Source organism: Paramormyrops kingsleyae, chromosome 7 (assembly GCF_048594095.1).
Source record: "Paramormyrops kingsleyae isolate MSU_618 chromosome 7, PKINGS_0.4, whole genome shotgun sequence".
In the NCBI taxonomy this organism is placed as follows: Eukaryota; Metazoa; Chordata; class Actinopteri; order Osteoglossiformes; family Mormyridae; genus Paramormyrops; species Paramormyrops kingsleyae.
Genome location: NC_132803.1, coordinates 7,355,824 through 7,383,436, shown reverse-complemented (window position 1 = coordinate 7,383,436; position 27,613 = coordinate 7,355,824). Strand labels below are relative to the sequence as shown.

The window sequence follows — 27,613 nt, the reverse complement described above, 5'->3', positions numbered from 1 at the left end:
ACGGCCGTGAGTTGGTTACGGCGTTGAGAATTATTTAGACCACTAGGTGGTGGCAGCCTCCTAACTATATATGCTGCGGAGATGTATGATTGCTTTTTGAGATAGTTTGTCAAATTTGTAATAAAGTGTAAAGAAATATAAATAGAAGTCAAAATCAAACCCCAATTTTAAGTCGATATTTACATCCATCACCCTCCAACTACTTTATTACTGTTTTATTTTCGTTAACGTTGTCGCTGTAATTTCTGAAGTTAAACAGATATGCTTATATGGGTGAGGGTTTATAGTGTGATGGCCACGTAATTATTGTGTATCTTGAGAATGACGGAGGGATCTATGTTCCGTTGCCGTAGTTATTGACTGTAGTTCGTGCCCCAGATGCTAGCTGGCGAAGGACACTGGCCGGCGGATGAGGGGTGAGGGAGGAGGAGGAGGAGGAGGAGGAGGAGGAGGAGGAGGAGAAGGGGCTGGGATTGAGGGCTTCCCATTCCCAACGCCGAGGCACAACATGGCGGAGTAAGCACGACTGCTGACGGCCCGGACACGGCAAATAAAAACCGGTATTTCGTGTAAATTTTTTCTGTAATAGAGGGCATGGTTTTCTGGCGCATTCTGGATATTTTGGGGATATTTTAGTGTCTTTTTTTAACCCTCTCCAAATTAGCCGTCTCTTGCCCCCTCCACACACTCGTCAGCCCACACACACTCTCGGGGTGTTAGGGACAGGGGCTGGGGGAAAGTGAGTAGAGACGCTAACACTGGCATTAAATTAAAAATAATAATAGATTAGATACATAAAAGAGAGAGAGAATTAACAAAGACTTCCCCGGCGAAACAGGAGACGTGGTGAGTTACATTTTCGGATGGAGTGTAAACAGTGCGCCCGTGTACGTTTCTCCCTTTATATCACTAAAACGCGGACTGTCATTAACGGAAACGAGTTTATTTTAATTCTGCGAGTGGGAAAGAGAAACGATCATACTGAATCTGTGTAAGGCGCCCTACACTGCGTACATGTACGAACATTAACAAAGGTAGCCGGGAGGCAGTGAGTTGAAGGAGGGGGGAAAAAGAAAGACTGGAGGGGAAGAGAAAAAGAAGGAGGGAGGGAGGAACAGCGGAGCCTTTATCGGGAGTCAGCCGGACTGATTGGCGGAGCCACGTTACACCGCCGGCCGGGACGTGAGCTGGGGGTTCGGGGCTTTGGGGGTGACCGGCTCTGGGGGCCCGACCGCCTGTTTAGCGCTACATGTTTGAGGGCAGGATGCTTTTAGGGTTGTGGGGTGGGGGGTGATTGGGATGACAGCCCCCAGAAAGTCTTAAGCTTACACAAGTAGTGGAGGAATAAAGCTTAAATTCGTGCCGCTGTCTTGCTTCTGTTAACTTAAAACTAACACCGGCAAACGAGTGACCAAAGAAGCATGTGTTCTCTAGCTACTTATGTGCTGTGAATAACCAAGCTGTACTTTTGGGAAGGATCGACCATGTTGCTATTACTGTCAGTGTCATCAAGTAAGAACAGCTCTGAAGTAGCGTTGCGCCGCTATTACTTTACCTGCTGTGCTGAAAGTTTCTGATTCAAACAGTGCTGGTAATAAGTGCTTCCTGTCACACTGATGCAGCTGCTTGATTAATACCAGGGAACAGTGCAGTGATTTGGTAACTTCTTGGCATATTGTCAGCATCTTGTGGTTTACTCATGTTAATCAGATATCATAGCAATGTTGAAATATATTTGTAACGAGGAACCAAGGAAATCTTGGCCTCACAAAGCTACAAACTTCACGAATATGCCACATGCTTTGATAATATCTATGACAACATTCTCCAGTTCCTTTTCTGTTACATCAGGGGTGGGCAGTCTGATTGAGAAAGGGCCATTGTGTATGTGGGTTTTTACTGCAACTCTCTAATTGGATTACTCCCTAATTAGATTGGCTGAAGAGTTTTCACATATGGGCTTGAACAGATTACCTAAAGCAGGGCTATTCAAATCAAGGTCCGAGCCCTGCTGATTTTCCAGCCCACCTTTACCTGTGAGCCTCTGTGGCCAATCAGAATCAGTAATTATTAAACTAGCTACCTTGGAGAACTGAAAACAGGGCCTGGATTTGGAATCGAGGGCCAGATGTGAATCAAAAACCTGCATACACACTGGCCCTGTGTTAGATGGTTCACATTCAAGTACAGGAATGGATCTCATGTCTAGTTTTTATGCTTTAATGGTATAGAAATACAAAGAAAGAGGGTAGTAGATCACAGTAATAATGAGTATTCTTTATTATGAGTAGATTTTATTTTTCTTTAACTTGGTAAATGTGAACTAGCATCCCATCTAGTGTTACCCAGGCTCGTGCCCTGTACTGTCTCGGATAGGCTTCAGGCCCCCTGGTGACCCTGTCCAGGTTAGGTATGATTGGCAGATGGACAGATATGTAAATATGAACATTTCATACCTATAAAGTACAAATTGATTTAATGAAATGGATCGTCTTGGATAGGACCCATCCAGATAATGGACCAATGAGGGCTAAGAAGCTATGGCAGCCACTTGTTTAGGATGGAGTGTTGTGGTTGGCCACATAGGGTAAAATGGATACGAAACCTGTTTCTAGGGGTTATGCATAGTTGTAATAATTGCGTAAGTCAGATTGCATCTTGGAGGGAACTACCTTATATATGGCCCTTCAACTTGTCCTGTGGTAAGCGCATCATGCCTGAATTGGTCGCTGCTTCCAATCAACCAGATCTGTAGATATGTGAAAGAGGTTTGAGCAACCTCATTAATAAGGGCAGCTTTGTAAATAAATGTTGCTCACGCTGTTGTCTTTTGTTTTTTAATGCTAATGACTACGTTTAATGACGTGTATTGTTTTGAGGATCTTTCATATGTGGACCATTTTGTTTTGTGGGGGCTGCTTCATAGGTGTATTCTACTTCTGCTTTGATATGGGGAACCCAAAAAGGGGAGAGACAGTGACTGAGAGAGAGAGGAGGGGGGGGGGGGGGTCGGGGAGGTGGTGGTGGTGGTTGGAGGGATCAGTTGGGGCATGTATTTAGTTTTCAGTGTGACTCATAAGTGTGACAGACTGACTTCTGGTGCTGCTGCTGTAAGATAAAGGATCTTACAGGATCGCTGTGAGACAGTGCTTTCAACACCATTTTGTAGGCTCTTGTGTGATAGATGAGCTTGAAGTATAGCCTACATTTTGCATTTGCAATTCAATGTATACAATACCTGTGCTAAGTTTGAATTAATCAAATACTTTTTGAGTTATTGTATTAGTGGGAAAGTATCTGCAGTGATGGAGGTGACAAAGTGTTCCTAAAAGCATATGTATTATCCATACAGGGAATATAATTGCAGACATTCATGTTTTTATTATGTGTTTATGGTGAGATTAAAGTGGTTAATAACTACATATTCTCCTGCAGGATCTTTCTGTTACCTGGAATGGGACTACATGTGGTATTGGGTCTGGTCTGATACCACCACAGGCAATTACTTGTTAAGACAATAACTCAAAATGCATTTAGACAGAACTTTTTCAAACTTTATAGAGGCATTGTGTGGGTGACAACCTAGAACTGATTAAATTTGGAGACGGATTGTCCCAAAATTGAATAAGCATTACATAGTGACAGCAAAGAGAAGGGCAGTTTCAGACCTTTGATCTTGTCAGCATGATAACTCAAAAATCCAAACTTTTATCCAAACTTTGCAGACATGTACCTGTCCAAGTTATGATTTAGGGGGAGTTTCACTGGTTTTCATCAAAATTCTATGAAATAAGAACAGATACAGTTATACTTATTTTATAATGACAAGTAACATACATTGGTGCTTTTATTTTGTTAGTGTAATGGTATGTGGTGGTTTAGGTATGACCTGTCGTTTTTAAATTTAAGTTGCTTTGACTGCAGACACCTGTGAAAACATTTCCAGTGAGACGGCATCATGTTTGCACCTCTTCAGCAGACAGGGGGTTGGTCTTAACAGTCTGGACTGGGAGGGTATTGTGTGGGCTGGGTCGGACTGGAGCACGTGGAGGGAACCGCTGCGGTTTGGGCCTGCAAGCAGGCCTGTAATTGTGGGCATCCCCTCAGCCCAGTGTGTGGGACATGTGGGAGGAATAGTGGGCAGGGAGAGATGGAGAGACCAGCAGGAAAGGAGAGGAAGATATTTTGTCCTCCACCTGCCACTGCTGTGTGCTTCCCCCCCAAGGAATTGTTCAATGGGACAGGTGTTAGGGATCCTTTTGTCATTTCTTATTGGTACTTATAGGAAATGTGCAGTATTGGGACAATGGGCACTTTCCCACCACACCTGGTACCGTAGTTTTGGTGCACATGGCACTTTCAGTACACTCCCTTTTCCATTGACTTCCGGTCGAGTACCGGTACCAAAAGTTCCAGTACCTAAAGTGCCAAACCTACTGGGGTACTTTGGAGTGGGACTTGAAACTTTCTTTGTCATTCAGTTATGCAAATAGCCTGCCTCTGAATTACAGTTCAACCGTTGTCTTGAAAAAACTCAGAAAACAATGATAAATGAAGTAAAAAAAAAAAAACTAATTAATAATAATGGATGCATGGACAAATGAAGAGACCCAAGCTTAAATTGCAATCTGGTTGGGAGGAACAGATACAATTTATTAAAGTATTTTGTATAATATACTAGGACAGCATGGTATTGGGATATTTTTCAAATATAGCAATGAGATTTCATTGTAATAAATACAAGGAGTGATTTAAACAGCAAGGATGAAAATGAGTATGATTGACTTGGAGGGCGCGTGTTGCGCTCATGCAAAAGCAGCGGAGCTAATTTTTAATCTGATTTTTAAAGATATGCTAGATAATCCTGAAGAGGAATTGTCATTAAAATTGCAAAAGCTACAGAGTTGTATTTTTCCCCTATGACTGAATAAAAATATTTTAGCGAAACTCACTGCGCTATAATGTTAATACAGAATTGAAGGTAAGAAAAACCCTGATCTTAATCTAGCTGACCAGAATCTCGTATGCATAACATGAGATGTTGGTATTAAGATCATACATTTTCCAGCCGTAATTCTACATCTGAATGCTCTCAATTCCAGTTGTGACATGTAACTATGAAACTACACCTGTTCATTTTTTGCACATTGCACTTAAATGCCAATTTGCAGACTCTTGCCCCACAAATTAGGTGGTTACCTGTATTCCTGTGTCTGTGTCTTAATGCCCATATCCTAAAATGTCAGTATTGTTCATTTTTTATATGTCTAAATATTTATATTTCTCATTTGCACTATGACCAACATTTTCTGTGACAAGGTTAAGAACTGTAACAGATACATTAATGGTATATGCAGAACCCTGGAGGTTCTGACCACAATGCACAGGTCATGTGTACAAATTAATTAATACACAGTCTAAAATTACAGTCCCCATGAAATACTAAATTGAGCTCACAAAACCTTACAATATGCACAATTCATTTTTTTTCTGTTCTGTACCTGCTACAGAATTAAGGGCCCTTAATTATTTAATTTAATGAAATGCAGCGTTTTGGTTAATTGTGTTCTTGCCTAAAGAAAACGTGACCACAAAGCCAGAAGCTGGAGTGAAGTGTGTGAATACTATGGGTTTTACAGAGAATACTATGGGTTTTACAGAGAATACTATGGGTTTTATGGGTAAATTTAATCACTGAAATCTTTGTAATAATGTATAATTTGTCTCCCAATCTAACTTTTTCTTATTATGCTATATGTGACACCTGTCCAAAGAAATCTTCAGCTAATTTTATAGCAGAAATTAGGCATTATGAAAATGGATCATGAGAAATATAGACATATAAAGACTTATATAGGTGGGATGGAATTGTCTGGGGAATACAATGCTGTCTTCCTCCATAGCCCTCTTTCTAACTCTACACAGCTGATAACCCAGTAATGGTCTGTTCCTCTCCTTTGTTCGGTCCCCTTGTAGAGACCGTTGGACTGATGAGGGGCTGATGTCAACATTCATCTTGGAGGTCAGACATCGCTTTGTCTCACATGATCTGTATCCCCTCCCCCATCCCTCGTCTCTAGCCCTTTCTCTATATCCATCATTTCTCTTCATTTTAATTCAGAAATCCATCTATCTTCAAATCGGGTATCAAATCGGGTATAGAACCTGGAGACTATCCCAGGCAGGCCTGAAAAAAGCTGGATGGGTTGCCAGTTCATCAGAGAGCACACGCAAGCACACAATCACATGCAATGGGCAATTTAGAAGTGCCAGTTCCCATAACTGCAACATATGGGGAACATCCAGCATCCAAATGTACAGCTCAGGGCGTATTGATTTCTCCAATTTTTAAAATGGCCACGATTTTTTTCTGTCCCATTTAATTGCCTACAATCAGAACATGAGTACATCCCCAGAGGCAGACACAGGAAATGTGGGCATGTGACTGGTTATAGCTTCTGTGAGTGAATAGACTTCTTGTGGAGATTATACAGAGTCTTCAGGAGTGGCAGCGTCCAGTATTTCACTGAGTGTCTGGCTTCAGTGGCAGGGCTGAGAGGATATGCATGCGTTTGGTGTAAGTGACCCTGTCACCTGCAGTGTCACATCAGAATAGCTTTCAGCTGTGGTTTCATCATGTGGTTCTGAAAAGGATGAGAATAAGCTAGAAGTTGTCATGATAATGGATAAATCTGACATATTCCTTCACTCCTCTGGCTTCTACCAGGGCACCATGGGGGTGTCCCTCAGCTTACTGCTGTTGGGCACCGTGTTTGTGGCTCTGTGTTCCTCCCAGGAGCCTCCTCAACCCACAGGTAACCACGTCAGACACACAGTCAGGCCGTGATACACTGGTATTAACATGGAACCACAACATGTGTGATTCCAGGGAATTTCAAGATACCATCTTACCTGGCATTAAAAACAACTCCGGGATCACAGATACGTGGTGCCTTTGATGCTGACTCTTTCTCTCCCTCTGTCTTTTACTCTCTCCTTTTTTTTAGATGTTTCTCTCCAGAAAACGCAGTTCGCCACCTCATCTACCGTGGCCCAGTCTGCACTCAACCTAAGCACAGCCACAAGCGCTGTGGTGACAGCCCTGGGGACATTAAGTCCGTCTGTTGGCATAACAACCATTGTTGGAGGGGGCACTCCCACCGCCCAGCCTCCTGTTGCTGCCCCAACCCCCTACCTGCCATGGTCTGCTCCATCTTCAGCCAGCAACGTCACAGAGGGTGACACAAACTCAACTGTCTCCTTTGCTGTGGCCCCTAATGCCACCAGTGCAGCAATCATAGAAGAGTCCAGCACGTCGCCCCCTGCTGGAATTCCCTCAGCAGACAGTGGCAGCACTGCAGGTAGTACTGGCCCAAAAGCTCCATTTCTGGCTTATATGTACTGCTGGGCGATATTTGCCGCAATATTTTTCATATTGGTTAGTGTTGATAATCATCACAATATAAATCAAGTAATTATTTCTTTACTTGAATGCTCCATTTTTGCTTAAATTTCTTTTAGAATTGCCCTTAAACACATTTGGAACATGAAACAAAGGCGACAAATTGAATGGGCTACAAACAAATCAAATTTTAATTAAAAACGCCAACACTTTTTTTGTCGCACTAATAATATGCGGACAGCAGGGTTTCAGGCTGGGTTTTGTCTCCGACTGCCTCGCCGTTCATTCCTGGGAATGAGTTTGACATTGCTGGTAGAGCTTCCATCCATCTCGCTTTGAAAAATAAAACGCTGTGACCCATTTTGAATCAATAAAAGATGGTTTGTTCCATTTTTTTTTTCCAGGTCGGAAGAGGAAACAATAATTGATGGTGTCTGTGTTTATAAGCACTTGCTTTCCATATCGTCTGTTGGATGTCAATGTTTTGAGTAGTGAAATAAATCCATATTGTTTCCAGTTTTACTCGGCACAAGCAGAATTTACAAGCGGCACTAGTCTGTTGAGTGTCCTGCTTTAAATTGCCAAAGAACTTCCACAGCACTAACATCTTTTTACCTTGTTCATCAATATTTTTTAAAAAGATGTTTCCCTGACACTGAGGACTCCTCTGAAGGAGCGCACTTCCATGATTTTACTGGAAAACTAGCATATGGTGTCCTCTGCTAACTCAGCCCTGTTGTGCATTTCTTATGTATAGGATGTCCGTTCTTAAACGAGTACCATATGATTGGTTGGAATTGGCATTTGTTTCTGGGCCATTCCATGCCAGTTCATCAAATGCAAATATGATAGAGTTTCTGTCAGATGTCACACCTTGAAAATATAGTATTGAATTTTTATTTTATTTTTTAACTCAAACTTAAAGATAATTAATTGTCTCCCCCTTAGTATTGCTTTAAATCACTGGCACTTTTTCATATAAGTGTATTTTTGGTGAAGTCAGAACTGTGAAACCGTGTGATAAACTGTGGTGTCTCTCTTTCAGGTGGGAGTGACAGCACAGGTAAGAGAGATGTTACTCTCTCACATTTTTCCTACTTTTTTGAGTGAGGTATGTGAAAGACTGTGACAGTGTCCTTCTTGGTAACTGTCATCATCTGCCAGTACAAGCCTCTGTTGCTGGTTCTGCTTTTCCATGCTGAGAATTTAGACAGACATTTTCTGACATTCTAAACTCAGATATTCTGTTCACACAAGCAGCAGAAATGAGTCATTCTCTCTCTTCCTGTTGCTGAAGATGAGACTCCTATCATCGCAGTGACGGTAGCTCTGTCTTCCCTGCTCGTCATCATCTTCGTTGTCATTGTGCTCTACATGCTAAGGTTAGTGAAGCAGCCTGACACACTCACTCACCAGCTGTGCCCTTCTATGCTGAATTTCCCGTTCCATGCCCACTATGTTTTATTCCTCAGATGACAGTATGAAACTTTACCCCCACAAATGATAGTATGCTGTTAGTGACACTGATTAAGTGACAGCTATGTTACGCACCTTCATCCACACACAGATGCATAGGAACTGATTATATAAAAGGGATACTTGTGCAAAAAGTGCATTAACAGTGCTTTGGAAGCATACTGATGTCCTTGTCCTGTCTTTACATCAGGTTTAAGAAATATAAGCAAACTGGGAGCCACTCCAACTCCTTTAGGCTGCCAAATGGTAGGGCAGATGATACAGGTAATAATACTGCATTTATCTTACTCTGCGTGTGTGTATGTGTTTGTATCTATCATTATTGTCTTTATTTTGTGTGAAGGACTTGGTCTAAAATACCTATGGTTAGTGTGATCTTCAGTGTATTGTGCTGCCATCTAGAGGCAATCTAGGTTATAGACTTGTTCATTTAAGCTTTATAGTGAATGGGTCATTTATACCTATTTTTATGTGCTGTTTATTTCTTCTATGTGACTGTACGACTCTTTCCTAGTACTCCATTTACACTCTGGAAACTACTTTCCTCTAAAATAACTATGGTTAGTTTGATCTTCAGTGTATTGTGCTGCCATCTAGAGGCAACCTAGGTTATAGACCTGTTAATTTAAGCTTTCTAGTGAATGGGTCATTGACTGGTCTACTCTATTTCCTTCCATTAGAGCTTCAAAGTGTGCCCCTATTGGCTCGCTCCCCTAGCACCAACAGGAAGTACCCGCCCCTTCATATTGACAAGCTGGAGGAGGAGATGAACCATCGCATGGCAGATGATAACAAGATCTTCCGGGAGGAATTCAATGTAAGACTTGGAAAGAAATTATCATCTGTACATAGTTAAACAGTTTGAAAAATGTTTACAATAATTTACACATCAATGTTGTTTCTAAATTTGAATAGGCTAAGGTAGGTGACCTTTGTCAGTATTTTGCCATGTACATTGGGAGAAAAATCCTGTCACTGGGTCGCCTCTTCACTATAGCCAGTTTGCTGTCAAATCGATTTAACCTAACTTTTCTGATTGAGGAATTCTGTTGTTTTCTCATCTTGTGGTTTATGCCACTACATTAATTCATTTAGCTCACACTTTGGTCCAAAGTGACGTACAGTTGCGGAAGGCTTAGGGTCAGAAAGCAGACCCTTACTCCAGAGCCCATGGTAATGTGATTACTTTCGCAGCCACGGCATTTGAACACACAGAGATCCCTAACTTTTTGTGTCACACACCTACCCATTAAACATGAGTGCAAACATCCACTGACTACACACCAATACAAAGGACCATATAGGGTCTGTTTAGTGATGTAACGTATTTGTCCAATATTGTATCCCTGTTTTCAGAAGGGAGTTTTTTAAATCTGAAATCAGCTATTCATCGGTGTCTCTTGTCTTTTCAGTCTTTGCCTGTATGTCCTATTCAAGCATCCTGTCATGCAGCATCAAAAGAGGAAAATAAAGAGAAAAACAGATATGTTAATATTCTACCCTGTGAGTCTACAACAATTTTTATTATAATATGTTTGTGCATTGTGCACAGGTTGTTTGGTTTGCTCTGGTCATTGATGTGTTCCTTTTGGCTGATTAACTTATTGGTGCAAGGAAAAAAAATATCAATGTGGATGAAGCACCCATTTCTTCCAGTGTTTATTTATTATTATGAATCTTATTCACTAGATTTTAAACCTGTCCATCGATCTCCCCACATTTTCCAGATGACCACTCAAGGGTGCATCTGTCTTTGCTGGAGGGTGTCCCAGACTCTGACTTCATTAATGCCTCCTATATAAACGTAAGCATGGGGGGCGAGGGGGTGAGTCAAGGGACAGCACTCTAGTCAAAGGATGGGAGAGGAGAGTAGAAGAGAATAGAAAGCTCAATGGGCTTTTTTGACACTTTGTTTTTTCAGGGATATCAAGAGAAGAATAAGTTCATTGCAGCTCAGGGTAAGCTAATTCACCCCACTCTTTCAAGAGGGAAATGGAAAATAGGAACAGATTAATGATAAATCACATCTTAAATGTTTAATGCTATTTGTAAGCAGTTGCTTTAAATATTGTTTTGTGTAATTGTGAAAAATGTAATAGTGAATGCTTTAATTTAAGTAATAGTAAACTTGAAATTGAACAATATAATACTTATTGCTTGGTAATAGGGCTGGTCGAGCGTTCAAATTTTTACAGTGCATTGATGTGTTTTCAAATGAGATGCAGGATCAGACAATTCCGTTTCATATTAATTTACTTTTACTAAGATTTTTAATATAGACCCATTATATTCTATCTTGGTTGCAAATAATGTGAGAGTTTTGATCATGACATTGTGTAGAATCCTAGAGTCGACAGCCTAATTTTATACCATTCTATTAGGGTCACTGTGATGGAGTTTCGTTGTTTCATTTTGTTTTAAAACAAGGTTACAAATATTGTGATTTGCAATGTTTTTTATTTTACTGAAGACTAATACCTTAAAGTGATCTTTCCAATAAGTGCACTTAATGATTATCAAGGATCTGTTGTAGAGCCATTAGCCAGATAGTTTTACATTTGGTTTATTTGTTCATAATCATTCACCTTGTGTTGTGAGAAAATGGCATAAGTGGTTTTTGGTCCATATTGTCCAGCCCTACTTGGTAATTATTAAAGTAGAAGTGCTGTTTATCACTCAACTTTCTTAAAGGACCCAAAGAGGAAACAGTGAATGACTTTTGGAGAATGATCTGGGAACAGAACACAGCCACTATTGTCATGGTGACCAACCTCAAGGAGAGGAAGGAGGTGAGTGGGGATATTTGAGACCCTAAGAGTGTGAGGATGTAAGTTAACTTTTTTAGTGATCTTGTTAACCTCATTGAAATGAGCATCAGAAACTAGGTGGGTGTTAATTATTTTATCTATTATTTTATTAATTATTTTTTATTAATTATTTTATGCTCCTGTGTTAGTTTCAAGTGATTAAGTAAATTAATAGGGAGGTCTAGTGCACATGCCATGGGTATTACTTTCAGACTTCAATTTTAAATTCTAGTTCACCAGCTTGCTGAAGTATGTGCATACAGTCTACTGAAACTTGGACTGCTTAGCAAGATCATATTTTTTGACTGGGTTTGACTTGTTCATAAATTTTTTTACTGCCAAGGTTGGCTGATATGCACCGGATCGACAAGTCTCTTAGTTTGGATAGCCTTTATTTGCTGTTTGTACTGGTACCAGTATATGGGAATTTTGCTTACCATGAGACACATGGATGCAGGTAAGAGTTGAGCTTGGGGTCAGCGTTCCACACCCCTAGAGCACGGCCCGGCAGTCATGTGATTATGCTGCTCACCATGGCCGAATAGTCACATGATTTCACTGCTCACCATGGCCGAATAGTCACATGATTTCACTGCTCACCATGGCCCAGCAGTCACATGATTTCACTGCTCACCATGGCCCAGCAGTCACATGATTTCACTGCTCACCATGGCCCAGCAGTCACGTGATTATGCTGCTCACCATGACATTCCAACCAGTCACCTTCCGGAAATGGAAACGGATTCTAAACCTGACAAGCCACAGATAGCAAATGCTGTGTCTACCCACTTATTATTATCAAGCTATGAGTGGCAGGTTAAACACGCTTTCTTGTACTTAACAATACTGTCAGAGCAGGCTGACTGGAACACATGCAGTTTAATCGTTTTCCTTTTCCAGTTAACTTTAATAAAGCCTGGTTCTAATGTGGTGTCTTATAATTGTCATTCCTTCAGTAGTTATCAAGGGTATTGTGTGTTGGTCCAGCTATGTGCTGATTGGATTTGGTGGAATCCAACAAAGTCAGGGACATGCAAATTTCACATAGCAGGAACTGTGACAGTCAGCTGGGTTGAAATTAGGCTTGAGCGGTATCTAATTGTATTCCCTGGCTTTCAGGAAATACATATTGTTTTAGCAACCAGGCTGCTGCTGCCACAGACACTATGGTATGTGAGCCAATAACTTAAAAACTGTTTGGATCACTGTTCGGGATCTTTTTCAAGCTTTGCACAGGCATTGAATAGGTGAGGAAGTAAAACTGATAAAATTTTGAGGCAGCTCACCCCAGAATTGAAGCAGCATCTCATAATGATAACCAAAAAGGGCAGTTCTGACAGTTGATTCTGTTAAGACGATAACTCAAAAAGTGTTTGACGGATCTTATTACTGCTTCACACAATTGGCCCAAAACTGAAGCAGCAGCACTGTGTGGCAGAAAAGGTACAGCAGCTCTAGAAGACACTTGGTCTTATGAAGTATTGTAATATTTTTCTAACTTTTCAGGCACATCATAGGGATGGCACACTGGAGGTGATCAAATTTTGAGACCAGTCACCCCAAAACTGAAGCAGTGCCATATAGTGATATCAAACAGAGACATTGAATTCGGTTAACATGATAACTCAAAAATTATCTCGCTACCTTTTGCTGACATGTGTCTGGACCAGATCAAGTTCTGAGACAAATCGCACCAAAACTGAAGCAATGATGCATAGTGGTAGCAAAGAGCAGGCCAGCTCAAACATTCGATCTTGTAAGCATAACTCAAAAATCATTCGGCAGATCTTTTCCAAACTTTGCAGCTTGTGACAAATTGCACCAAAATTGAAACAGCGGTACTTAATGACAATAAAGAGAAGCAGGAGATGATTAGAGGCTTATCTTCGTGAATAGGATCAATCTATTTGTCATTGTTTACTCTGTTTACCATATTTGATCTTTGGAGGATCTTATTACCACTTCACAAAAACATTATATGGATGAAAATCTTCTCCTCAAAATGTACACTCAATCAGATCCAATATTATTACTGCAATGAAAATTGTGGGAGAATTTAATTGTCTTTTTTTGGAAACGTTGGGAGAGTGTGTAAGGTGGGCTTGTAATAATATTTATTTCAGACTGCAGTGTTTCTATCCTGCAAAATTTGTATCTCATGATGAGATTCGCCAAACAGAAATCATCAGTAAGCTTCACTGCTAAAACATTTTTACACTGTCATAGGAAACGAAACATACCAAGCTTTGCAATTTTAATGTCTGTTTGCTTTATATAAATATCTAATATATGTTTAAAAAAAAAATGGTGTAAAATTTACTGCCGCTCCTTTAGCATGAGCTCTACGTGTACTTTCCTAGACGGTCATAATCATTTTCCTCCTTACTGTTGAACTGTCATAGACAGCGTGGTACTTTTGTGAGAAATTGAAGAAAAAAATGAATGAGGAAGAGAAAAGTAATCAAAAGATGGTTACTAAAAGACATTAGCCTTGTGCTGTAAGGGAATATTTTCGATTACATAGAGACAATATTGAGCAAAAGCAAGTGATTTGTTGGCACACCTCCAACTTATTTCACAGATTCGATTGGTAAATAATAACATAATAACTGTAACATATTTATTACAAAATATCACATCTCGATATTTGAAATATTTCCGTATGTTCTTGCTAATTTATGAAACTACTAATTAAAAAACTAATTTTAAGTACCTTAAAATGTATTTTTTGTGGTGTTATTTGCTAATAACCCAGTTTCCGGGGCTTACAGTGGTGTTATTCTGCATGCTTTCAGTGCAAGTGTGCCCAGTATTGGCCTGACCAGGGATGCTGGACCTACGGGAATATCAGGGTGTCTGTGGAGGACGTGATGGTGCTGGTTGACTACACCATCCGCAAGTTCTGCATCCAGCAGGTACTGACCCATCTGAGCCAGAAATCAGATTCCTAATGAAATATCTTGTATCTAAAATGGCTTGGATGAAAGCATCGTGTATGTATGCAAAAATGTACATTTAAATGAATTAATGAAATATAATGAACTTCATTAACAACATGAAGTTGATAAAAAATACAATTTTGGTAACAGGTGTAAAATTTACTGCCGCTCCTTTAGCATGAGCTTCATATCTCAGCGATCAACACTTACCTGGCCAGGGAGATACCATGATCACGAAGGTGGTTCACCCAGAGTGAGGCCCAGCCATTGCACTGTGGCTGTACCGACCCCTGCAAATTCCACAAATGTGCACATCTCCACTGCATAATTTCCGGTAGTGGGGGACTGCGTTCACGCTCTCTCCTGATTTAGGGCCAGCCTGTGGCTCAGTGGGCTAAGCCTGTGTGCTTGTACTCAGAAGATCACCAGTTCAAACCCAGCCTCAGCATGTCTGTGGGTCCTTCAGCAAGGCCCTTAACCCCCAGCTCCCTGGGCGCTGCTATGGGTGGCTGCCCTTCGCAGACAGCTTACTCTACAAAGAGCAAGTTGAGGGAGGTGTAAAGACATTTTCCCCATGGGGATCAATAAAGTATCGATGATTATTATTATTATTATTATTACAACCTCAGCTTCTACAACGGTTCCAGTTTAGCAATCCCTTCCATACTGTAATCGAGCTGACTATTTTGTCTGAATGGTATTTACAAACTATCCTTTCAGTTCATATAACCAGTTATTCAGGTCAGGATTTGAGGCAACAGTCCAATCAGTTTTGCACATTATGTAGTTAATTAAATTTTGTAGATGTTTACAGTAGGAATGAATGTGTGAAGAGTATGAGTGAATGTTTTTCTGAATTATGTTTTAAGAACCTGCTAAGGGGATTGCACCAGAGTTTCATTGTATGACATACAATGACAAGAAAGAGAAGAAGAATCTAAACATTTTACTGCAAAAACCAAAGCCAAAAACGTTTGATCCCATTCAGGTGGGTGATGTCTCTGGAAAGAAGACACAGCGCCTAGTCATGCAGTTCCATTTCACCAGCTGGCCGGACTTCGGGGTACCTTTTACACCCATCGGCATGCTGAAATTTCTCAAGAAAGTGAAGTCTTGCAATCCCCAGTACGCTGGCGCCATTGTGGTCCACTGCAGGTGAGTGTATTCATGGTCAGTTGTGTACTCTGTGCTCCTCCAGCTCCAAATCTCCTCAGCTATCATATTGTGCTATCCATTGGAGATAACATCTTCATGTTGGTCAGGCCATGCAGACCACATTAAGCATGTTTGAACAGTTTACGCTTGTGGGCCATTGCTTGTCTGATGGCTTGAGCCTGTCCTCTGGTCTTCAGCGCGGGAGTAGGCCGCACAGGCACTTTCATAGTCATCGACGCCATGCTGGACATGATGGCGACCGAGAGGAAGGTGGACGTCTTTGGCTTCGTGACACGGATCCGTGCCCAGCGCTGTCAGATGGTGCAGACAGAGGTGGGTGTAACATCCAACGCAGGTCCAGGTGTAGAGCTTAATTTCGGGCTAATTGTTAAAGTCAAAACTGGTCTGAATAGACTTCATGATGTAGCATTTAATGGTTTTGGTGATATGTTGGCTTTAGTGGAATATGATACGGCCGGTTCTCACTAAATGACTCATGTTTCCCCTGTTCATGCCTCTCTGTCGCAGATGCAGTACGTGTTCATCTTCCAAGCCCTGCTGGAACATTACCTGTATGGTGACACTGAGCTTGAGGTGACATCCCTGGAATCTCACCTGGCGAAGCTCTATTCCCAGTGTCCTGGGGCTGGCTGCAATGGTCTGGAGGCAGAGTTTAAGGTTTGTACCAGCAAGCTTGCCTAGCTAACCCCTGATTTTTTGGGGGAATTTTCTCCATTCGTTTCCATTTATATTTATATATAACCGTCACCTAACCCTGTTGTTATTCACTTTTGTTCACAAAGACTATTCACTCACAGAATGTTTTTTTTCTTAACAGTTGGTCTATCCTCAGTTCGGTGAATGAGACCTACATGTCTTTTTCTTCTAATCCTAGAAGCTGATCTCCATTAAGATCCAGAATGACAAAATGAGGACAGGAAACCTGCCGGCAAATATGAAGAAGAACAGGGTCCTTCAGATCATTCCATGTAAGCTGGCAATGTGGCCTCTGACATGCGTTTAGAACAATATGATCAAGACAAAAATGGACACCATACAGTATTACAGTAATCCACATCTTTCCCATCAGATGAGTTCAATAGAGTGATCATTCCTGTCAAGAGAGGTGAAGAAAACACAGATTACGTCAATGCCTCCTTCATAGATGTGAGCGGTTGTTGCCTCGTCATTCTCTCAATGTGAAGACACCAGACGCTTGGCTGAGCTCTTGGTTACCAGCGTCTCCTGCTGCGTTTCTGCCTCATCTAGGGATACCGACAAAAGGACTCGTACATGGCCTGCCAGGGACCACTGCAGCACACCACTGAGGATTTCTGGAGGATGATCTGGGAGTGGAAGAGCTGTTCCATAGTCATGTTGACGGAATTGGAGGAGAGGGGACAGGTAGGGGATGAAAGTGGGAGAAAGTGGGTGAAAGGATGAAGGTATATGAGGAGAAGGGGGGAGGTAAGGGAATTAACAGATAGGAGGCAGAAATTGTTGAAGGAGAAGGGAACTCAGTGGATCAAGAACATGACTAGTGGCTCAACCGCTGTGGCCACAGATCCTATACTGCAAAGAAATGACTCTGAATTAGTGAAGCAAGCCCCTCTGAACATACAGGAGAAGTGTGCCCAGTACTGGTCCAGCGATGGGGTGATGCCGTGTGGTGACGTGTCCATTGAGCTGAAGCGAGAGGAGGAGTGTGAGAGTTATACCATCAGAGACCTCCTCATCACGAACAACCGGGTGAGTGGAGACTCCGAGCAAGTAAACAATCACTGCAGTCTTTTGCTGAGTGATACATGCAGGTTACAACTCTTCTTTTACTCAGTTGTGAGGTACCCTAATGTCCTACTAAAAAATTCAGTAGTATTTTTATGATAAAACAATATTATAATAGCATAAAAATGTAATTTATACTAAAAAGTATGTTATTGATAAGCATATATTTTCTTTTCATTTCAAGTCACAGCCACGAATAGACAGTTATGAATGTTTATCTGCTTTAAAATGTATAATGCACTCAGTAAATTTAAATTACTTAAGTGACAGCTGTATATTATTAAGCTTATCAAATTATGTGTGTATGCTCATATTGTTTTCTTTATTATTATATTCCCTGGATGGGGAATACATATGGTTTTGGGATCACCATAGGCACTTTCATATTAGTGCAATAACCCAAGAAGTATTTAGTAGTGATAAGATCCATTAAAGATCAAACAGGGTAAATACAGTAATAATGACAAATAGACTCATCCTGTGTACAAGGAAAAGCCTTTAATTATTTCATCCATCTCCTTACTCTGGGGGCCAAACTGGATGTGATCTCCCCAAAACTGAAGCAGTGCTGCATAGTGATATCAACAAAAATGGCAGTGTTGACACTTGATCCCCTTAGCACGATAACTCAAAAATTATTTGAAGGGTCTTTTCAAACTTTGGTGGCATATTTTATGGTTGAGTAACTGGAATTGATCAAATTTTGAGACAAATTGCCCCAAAACTGAAGCAACACTGTTTAGTGGCATCAAACGGAAGCAGATGGCATTTGACCTTGTGAATGTGGTAATTCAAAAAGTACTTCATGGATATTATTACTACTACATAAAAATATTATATGGATGAAGACTAGGGGTGGGGGGGGGCAATTTTCAGTTACAAATCGTGATTCTTCAAGGTGGCACTTTTAATATTGCCCTGGGAGTAAAAAAATCTGTTTCTAAACATCAGTGTAAACATGGGTTACTGAAATTATGTTGTTCACATTTGGTACTGCTAATATACTCAGTATTTGCCCAGTTGCACCCAGCCTGATTTTGTTAAGAGACCAAAATCAGTGTAAAGCCTGCATCATCTCAGTGTAAACTTTCATTTATTTACACCTTTTTAAAACTCCTCCCTCCTTTCACTTCACCCCATCTTGCCCATTCATTGGCTGTAGCTCATCGCTGCACTCATTGCCAGTCGCAAACACTTTTCACACTACAAGATTTGGATTTGCTGACAGGTCCAGATATTTAGCCTGCAATGCATCGGCGACTCTGTCTGGTCGCATCGTTGAACTAATAGCGATTTAGCTCTGATTTGCCAGTGCCAAGCAAAAAACAATTTGCTTCTGATTTGGGATTTTTTGTTTTTAGGCATTGCTTAAAACTTTTAGCAAGTGGAAAATCAGGGCTAAAACCGTGTAGTATGCACTTAGCATAAGATTTTTTTTGTTTGTTTTGGCCCAGTCTGAATTTCCGGACAAAAGCACACACTCAAATGTCGTCTAAAATGAGTTTGATCCCAAATGATGTTGGATGTATTTCCAAAAAAATATGCAAGTTCCGAAATGCCCGGGGAAATTCAAAGGTTGTCTTTCCAACATATGTTTTCTAGTTTCTTGTATTCAGTTTATTGTGAATTCATTGTGTGCTTTAATTTCTATGGAGTGGTTCTTTATAAACGTGTCATGATCATCGTTTGGTTTCATTATGCATTCACTATATCACCTATGAATACCACGCAACATTTTTTGCATTAAGCTGCTCTCTCATCGTCTCAGGAAAATAAATCCCGTGCTGTGAGACAGTTCCACTTCCATGGCTGGCCTGAGGTGGGAATTCCAGCAGACGGAAAAGGCATGATCAGCATCATCGGAGCAGTGCAGAAGCAGCAGCAGCAGTCTGGAAACCACCCCATCACTGTACACTGCAGGTACTGTCTCATCACTCCATACTGCACTGACTGTCGTAGAAAAAAAACTTGGCTAGCTTTGCAGTTAATTATTCTTCCTTATATAGGTTAGCTAATATATGTTTTAAAATCAGTTTAAAGTTTACCTTGTAAAATGTGTTTGTTCAGATTGCGTGTTTAGATTTTATGTCTTAAATGAAGTATGCATACTTTAAGAGCATTTTATTTGGGAATTCTAATTCCAACAAAATGTATTCCTCGCTGCTGTAGGTTTCACTGGAAGAATGAAGATGTATGTTCATGTAATGCATAAAGAAGTGTTTACTTCCATCAGTTTCATTATATTTATTTGTTTTATAGCCAAACTCCACTGTATCATGTTTTCTTCAACTCCCTATATTTACACCTTGTTCAAATAAATAATGAGATATGAGTCTGGTTGTTATGAGAATGGGGTTTGTTGTCTTATTTCAGGACATTTTTTAGAATGTATACTGTGTAGTTATTTTTATTTTCTTTACAAAAACAAATATGCCATATATATACAGTGTATACAAATGTATGTATATATAATTTTTTTTATAATTATAAAATATAATATAATATACATACACACACACTTTACCATATAAATCTAATATACCTAATCCCTCTGTCTCTGCCAGTGCGGGAGCGGGGCGAACCGGAACATTCTGTGCTCTTAGCGCGGTATTGGAGAGGGTGAAGGCAGAGGGCATACTTGACGTCTTCCAGACGGTCAAAAGCTTGAGGCTACAACGGCCTCACATGGTGCAGACACTGGTAAGTTGGCATGCCTGTTCATTGATGACATCACAATGCTGGCCGAACCGTTTACTATTGTATGTGTGCTGCTGTTTTACATGGGACAGGCACTGGTAAAGCAGTAATGCTGCCTCTCTGTTATGCTGTACTGACTAGCACTGTGCTGTCTGTGCAGCGTAACTGGCTGCTGTCTGTGCAGCGTAACTGGCTGCTGTCTGTGCAGCGTAACTGGCTGCTGTCTGTGCAGTGTAACTGGCTGCTGTCTGTGCAGTGTAACTCTCTGCTGTCTGTGCAGTGTAACTCTCTGCTGTCTGTGCAGTGTAAATGGCTGCTGTCTGGGCAGCGTAACTGGCTGCTGTCTGTGCAGCGTAACTGGCTGCTGTCTGTGCAGCGTAACTGGCTGCTGTCTGTGCAGTGTAACTGGCTGCTGTCTGTGCAGTGTAACTCTCTGCTGTCTGTGCAGTGTAACTGGCTGCTATCTGTGCAGCTTAACTGGCTGCTGTCTGTGCAGCGTAACTGGCTGCTGTCTGTGCAGCGTAACTCTCTGCTGTCTGTGCAGCGTAACTGGTTGCTGTCTGTGCAGCGTAACTGGCTGCTGTCTGTGCAGTGTAACTGGCTGCTGTCTGGGCAGCTTAACTGGCTGCTGTCTGTGCCGTCGTCTTTGCTGCAGGAGACAACCCTCCTAACGTCACTTTCTACCTTTGATTGGTAGGAGCAGTACGAGTTTTGTTATAAAGTGGTCCAGGAGTACATCGATGCCTTTTCCGACTACGCCAACTTCAAATAAAGGCAACGGCAAATAAATACAGAGGACGGACTTTCCTGCCCACGGCCCATCGTCAGCGACACCAACCTGAGAGAATAGAACGGCATGGAAGGTGGAAGGACGGTGGAAGAAGCAAATGAAACGAACTGTACGCTGCGCTAAATGCACACATGCCTGTTTGAATGTTTTCTAATTTGATCCTTTCCCATTTTTGCCAATGTACTTACGATACATTTGAGTTTATTATTATCTTTTGAGATTTCTGATGAACACGTATACAGGATTTTCCAATAACCAAGACGGGCAAGTTCATGTTAAATAGAACATCCAGAAAGACCTGGTACCTTATGAAATAGAACGGAAAGATGTTCAGTGTTATGAATCTGGCCATATGTGAAGGGTTATATGGGATTTATGTTCACTTTCAGTCACTAGACAAACTTTGATTTCAGATGCAAAGAGATCTATTTTTTTATGTAGCAGTAGTTTTGAAAATTACAGGATCTCTGTAAATACCCTTATATTTTTTTCTTATACCAAAAGAAAAATGATAGTACAGTAAGTGTAAGAAGATCAACCTAATGATATACTGCAGGGTTGTGTCGCTGTAAAGAAAAGAGCTGCAGAGTGTGTAGAAAAAAATGCCCTTTAGCAAAGGCCTGTATGATCTACATGAACTTATTTTGTAAATAGATTTCTATAAGCCCTCCATCCCTGCCTGCCCCCATCAGGACAGAAAGAGCTATGTGTCTGCTGGAGGTATGGCATCATCTTCTGCTTTTATATAGAAGGTGGTTAGATGTTAACTAAATACCCTCAATTACCACAAGGTTCCTTATTAGCCATATTGGCCGATGCTGACTTGTTACCTGAAGAGTATGATCCAGTTTCACTGAAAAAGACCTAAAAGTGCAACCGTCACCCGTCTGGCAGTGTCAGACATTGGTATACAGTAGGTCTAAATTAAATTGGACCCAGTGCCTTCTTCTCACACAAAACACCCCTCTACTTTCCTACCTTTACAATATTAACATTTGCTGTTGGCTGTGTTTTTTTTTTTTATCTAACAAACTGAATAGAAAGCAGCATAATTGGAAACTGACTCAGTACTTTGATTACGTTACTAATATTTGGTCTTCCTGATCCAGCCAAACCAGTGGGTTTTGTTGGGCCTATCATCACTGCACATTATTTATTTACATTTATAATCTCCAGAGGTCATCTGTGCAGCTTGATGTTTGTTTGGAATGACTCTGTACAGGGAGGAAAATAATATAAGCTAATTGTTTTACTTGGTGGGGAATATGGGGACCAAACAGTATCATGGGTACATCAACAGCAGGTTGCGACGATAAAGGGATGCCCTTTTTTGGTTTGGTTTACAGTTTTGGTCTTTGGTGCTGATGAAATCATTTGTGGGTTTGTATAGTTGTATGCTTCCTCACATGTGATCCAGAAGAGTTCAGTGTTTTGGAGGTTCCGATTCTCCTGCAGATATCGCTGTGCCATAACAGCATATGCTCTATATTCACCCTGACGTGAGTATGTGTGTGACCACCAGTGGCCTTACGCCAGCAGTCCAATGCCGTTCGTGGGTGTGCATGTGTGTATGAACACTGCACACATACTACAGTCCTACTGTTTACATGTGATGGAAAGTTGTACAAGTGTTTCTGCCTGTGAAAGACCCCAGTGTGACAGTTTCCTTTTTGAAGCATACAAATCTGGACATATCACGATATAATTCACAGCTGAATTGTTGGTACTAAAGAAATGGCATTTTAAGAAAATTAAGTTTTTGTGTTGTCTGTGACAAAACACTTTCATTATCCAGAACTTTCATTTTCATGCTTTTATTTATATTTTCTGGATTCTTTTTAAAATTGTCCATGCGCCTGATTCCCTGTTCAGTTTTATTTCCTAATTGTTCCTCTCGTGTCTCCATATCATTAAGTTTCTACATTATCCCGGTTTTATTTGGCCCTTTATAGAGTATTTTATTTAGTGTATTTCCATTAAAGTACTCCCGGGTTGTGTGGATAAATGAAACAGGCTTCAGCAAGCAAGACGGACACCAAGCAGAACGTCGCTCAGTTAATATCTGTGAGCGATGCGGGGAGCTCGGTAAACCCCTAGCTGTCTGTACATACTGTAGGCATATTTATATTTCTTTTGTGTCCAGTGGCTTGCTACTCATTTTTTTTAAAGAAAAGAAAAATATATTTTAAATGCAATGGGACCATTTTAAATTGTATTAGACCTTTGGTTATTTGGGGTCCAGACACCCAATGCTGGAGCCCTTTTGTATTCGCTGTATTAGTTTCATTTGGTATTGTTGTCTTATATATTTTTTGTTTCACATTTCGTTTGATAGTGTTTTAATCAGAGCTAAGTGTGTGTATGAATTATGAAATATAAGCACACTGAAATAATATGCCTCTCTGAACAGAAATTGTCCATCGTATTAAAAGTGCTTAATAATAATAATAATAATACATTTTATTTCAAGGCGCCTTTCAAGAACCCAAGGTCACCTTACAAACATAAGAAATAAAAACAAAAACAATAAATTACAATAAATTACAATAAGATAAAAAAGGAAAAGCTATAGACATAATTGACTGCAAGTAAATACTGTAATTAAAGTAAGTAGACCATTTTGAACATATGTGTTTTGAGCTGTGACTGAAATGAGGAAAGGGAATCAGTGTTCCTTAGTGCTGGGGGAAGTGAATTCCAGAGGCGAGGGGCAGAGCGACTGAAAGCTCTTTGCCCCATAGTAGTAAGACGGGCAGAGGGAACAACGAGACGAATGGCAGACGATGACCTGAGAGAACGGGAAGGAGTGGCAATATGTAATAGATCACACAGATAGGGAGGGGCGAGGTTATGGATGCACTTAAAAGCAAAGAGTAGGATTTTAAAGTTTATCCTAGCATCTATGGGCAACCAGTGCGGTTGTTGGAGAACTGGTGTGATATGATCGCTTAACGGAGTCTGAGTTATGACCCGAGCCGCAGAGTTCTGTAAAATTTGAAGTTTATGAAGAGATTTGTTGGAAAGGCCAAATAGGAGGGAGTTACAATAATCAATGCGGGAAGTGATGAGACTATGCACAAGGATTGCAGCAGCATGGGAAGTAAGGAAGGGACGGAGTCGGTTAATGTTACGTAGGTGAAAGTATGCAGAACGGGTGATGTAATTAATGTGGGACTGAAAAGAGAGTGTACTGTCCAGTATGACACCCAGACTCTTTACCTGGTGGGAAGGATGGATAAGGGAGTTATCTATGTCAATAGGAAAACTATGGGATTTTGTTAAAGTAGAAGGTGTACCAATGAGCAAAACTTCAGTCTTATTACTGTTAAGTTTTAGAAAATTGGAGGAGAACCATAATCTAATCTCCATAAGGCAGTTAGAGAGGGAAATGGGGGGAAGCGATGAATTAGGTTTCGAAGAGATGTAGAGCTGGGTGTCATCTGCATAAAAATGAAAATCAATGTTATATTTCCTGAATAAATGGCCAAGAGGGAGCATGTATATGAGGAATAAAAGAGGCCCCAATACTGAACCCTGGGGTACACCTGCAGAAACAGGAAACAATCTTGAGGAGTGAGATTTAAATTGAACAAATTGAGTGCGGTCTGAGAAATATGAGGTGAACCAAGTGAGAGGAATATGACTAATGCCAATGAATGTTAGTCTGTTTAAGAGGATATCATGAGAAATAGTATCAAATGCAGAACTGAGATCCAGAAGAATGAGAATGATGAGAAGGCCAGAGTCAGCTGCCATCAGAAGATCGTTAGTGACCTTTATCAAAGCAGTTTCAGTACTATGACCGGGGCGGAAGCCAGATTGAAATTTTTCATACAGATTGTATTCATTGAGGTGAGATTGGAGCTGGGAGGCAACAATTTTCTCTAGGATTTTTGAAATGAAAGGGAGGTTCGATATAGGGCGGAGATTGTCAAAGTTATTGGGGTCTGCACCAGGCTTTTTGAGTATTGGGGTAACAGCAGCAGTTTTCAAGGATGAAGGAACAATTCCAGTGTTAAGGGAAGAGTGAATAATACTTTTATCTGTATAAATATTTATTCAGGTGATTAATTTTTTTGTGTTTGTCTGTGTAACACTGGACATTAGACTAAAGTTGTGCATAAAATTTAACTGGTACAATATTAAAAACCATTATAGTGTGGATTGTGTTGTAAGCAACAAACATAAAACCCAGATGTAAATACTTGCATTTGCATTTAGTTCCCCAAGGCAGAGCAGAGCTCCTTTCTCGTCTCTGCCATAGATACAGTGGATTAGCTAACATAAAGCAATATTACCAAGCCAATAGTATGCAGCAGGCCTCTCAGAAAGTGGATTCTGCTAAACAAAATTACTAAAATATTTCATATGCAGAAGTCTTTCAATGTCAACAGTTACAAATCTACACATTTATTTTTCTAAACTAGTTTAAAAACACCCTCACCTTCCTATAATAAGAAGCAAAAGATTTACAGGGGTCAACACCCTAGCAAATTTTATTCAAAGCAATTTTTACCTTGGATGTGGAATTTTAAAATGTAATCCAAATAGCTTTTTTCTTCAGTCAAAACAGTATGTTTGTCCATGTACAGAAAGGCTGTTGTTCCCAGAGAATGTGTATTTGGAGCACTGTCATTTACCTCTCATGTGTAGAGATGATTATAATATTTAAATTGTTAATACAGATTAAGTTTTACTTTTTAAATTATTCTTTACATTTCATGACATACCTTGTGTGTGTATTAGACGCTCACATGTGCAGCATCGTCTTTGACATAATGATTCCGGTTCGCTGATTGTTTCTGACGTGTCTGTAAACCCTGTCCAAAGCAGAGCAAAGAGACTATGAGACCTTTGCACGATGTTAAACAGTCACTGACAGGAACTCAATCAGCCGTCAGCAAGCCTGACTTGGCCTCCTTGTGCATATCCTGTGTTCTCCTCTTTGCATTTCACTGACCTGTGGGATGAGCTGGTATCATCCTATAATTAGAAGAGGTGTTTAAAGGACCCTGTGTGTTTGCTCAGGCCTGGCCCCGTGTCCTTCAGGCCCCTCCTCTGTGATGGAGGGCAAATGACACACGGCTTTTGGTGCTTTTTAGGAACAGGAGCAAACAGGATGGAGCGGAAAAGCTAATAGGCAGTATGCCTGCTGAAATGTATTGTGTAGGTGACAAGATCGTAAATGAGAGCATGTCATTGGAAATTAATGCATAATTAATGAGCAAATTGAAAACGTGTTGCATACGAAGACCTCATGGTGTTTTTAAAAGTATGTTTGGAAATGAATGCTGTGAAATCAAGCCAAACTTTACTGTCGTCTCTAAATATGCAGACATAAAATAGCGGTTGTCTGAGACTATTAAAATGGCTTCACAAGACTGGAGACCGGAGTCTTACTGACAAAGAAATTAACATAATTTAATGCAATTGTTGCTATTTTTATCAGCTCTGAACTGACCACTGCAGTATCATGGACCTCCGTCTTGGAAACTCCTTTGTGAAATCCACAGAATAGCATCTATTTCAGTATAAGTGGAAGTATAATTTAAAAGATGGAGTTGTCATTTTTAATATTGACCACAATATTTTACATAAAGAGTTAATTTAAAAAATATTTGTTACACAGTATATTTAATATTTTGACTGAGATAATCCATAGATTTTATAGTTTTCTTGTTATTTATTATTTGTAATTATAGCACATATGCTTTCAAAGTGAACACACACAAAACTGACCATTTTCTGTAATTTATGCTGTCACAAGTATCCAGATGTTCTTGCTCCTACTCTGTTCAATGCTTGCATGGACTGGGTGTTGGCCAGGGTCGTGGGGTCCAGCAGCTGTGGGGTATCTGTTGGTGAAGAAACATTCACTGATCTTGACTTTGCTGACAATGCACTTGACCAAGCCAAGGGGATGCCCAGATATAGACCTGGCTGCAGCAGATATACAGTCATTTCCAGAGGGTAAGTCTGGACCACGTGTCTGCTTGGGAGGTTGCCAATCAGGATCCCGAGGTGTTTAGTCGTGTGGAGGTGCGGAAACACACTCTACTAGTGCACACTCCCCAACCTAACCTGACCTATTCATATATACAAGACTTTCAGGAAACAGTATCACTTGGGCTTTTAGTGACCAGGCAAATAAAATATACAAACATATGTATCCCTGAACACTAAGAACAGTTTCTAAACAAACAAGTTTTGACACCTCTTTAACTTTTTCTCTTTAAAGTCTAGATATTTAGCACGGCAAATATCTGGCGGGCGTCTGCAATGCATCGTGGACTCGGTTGCGTCGTGTCTCTGAACAGTTTACACCTAGTCATCGAGCGCCGAATTGCCGGCGCTGACTGAACACCGATTTGCCTCTGATCTGGTGGTTTTGTTGGCAATCTCCAAAAACTGCTGGCAAGCAGAAAATCAGGGCTAAATTCATGTGAACTTAGCTTAAAAGGAATTAGCCTGTTGGATGTCTTTCCAGAAAAAAGTCCAAGTTCAGTATAACTGAGCCAACAGCCATTCTTAGTCTTATCAACTCCTCTCTCTCTCTCACTCT

At 40.6% G+C, this 27,613-nt stretch overlaps 1 protein-coding gene and 1 non-coding gene across 5 annotated transcripts; both read left to right on the top strand.

Annotated features, from left to right (window-relative positions):
- Positions 1 to 454: 454 nt before the first annotated feature.
- LOC111843794 (receptor-type tyrosine-protein phosphatase alpha-like) lies at positions 455 to 26,432 on the top strand. Of its 4 annotated transcripts, none has more exons than XM_023811668.2 (23): positions 455 to 560; positions 5,977 to 6,022; positions 6,728 to 6,815; positions 7,008 to 7,361; positions 8,448 to 8,465; positions 8,700 to 8,784; positions 9,069 to 9,142; positions 9,559 to 9,695; positions 10,291 to 10,381; positions 10,606 to 10,682; positions 10,800 to 10,836; positions 11,570 to 11,667; positions 14,481 to 14,600; positions 15,613 to 15,779; positions 15,977 to 16,112; positions 16,308 to 16,457; positions 16,675 to 16,768; positions 16,870 to 16,946; positions 17,049 to 17,183; positions 17,403 to 17,528; positions 19,333 to 19,484; positions 20,129 to 20,264; positions 20,959 to 26,432. In XM_023811668.2, exons 2-23 carry the CDS (start codon positions 6,002 to 6,004, stop codon positions 21,031 to 21,033), a joined length of 2,448 nt encoding a protein of 815 aa, XP_023667436.1. In that variant the 5' UTR covers positions 455 to 560; positions 5,977 to 6,001; the 3' UTR covers positions 21,034 to 26,432. The 4 variants fall into 4 exon arrangements, with proteins under 4 accessions (XP_023667436.1, XP_023667435.1, XP_023667434.1 ...); XM_023811667.2 differs by having other exon boundaries at positions 468 to 516; positions 16,678 to 16,768; XM_023811666.2 differs by having other exon boundaries at positions 469 to 516.
- Positions 14,827 to 14,990, top strand: LOC111843820 (U1 spliceosomal RNA). The gene has a single exon (XR_002838253.1). It is a non-coding gene; the product is annotated as a U1 spliceosomal RNA (small nuclear RNA).
- Positions 26,433 to 27,613: the final 1,181 nt, after the last annotated feature.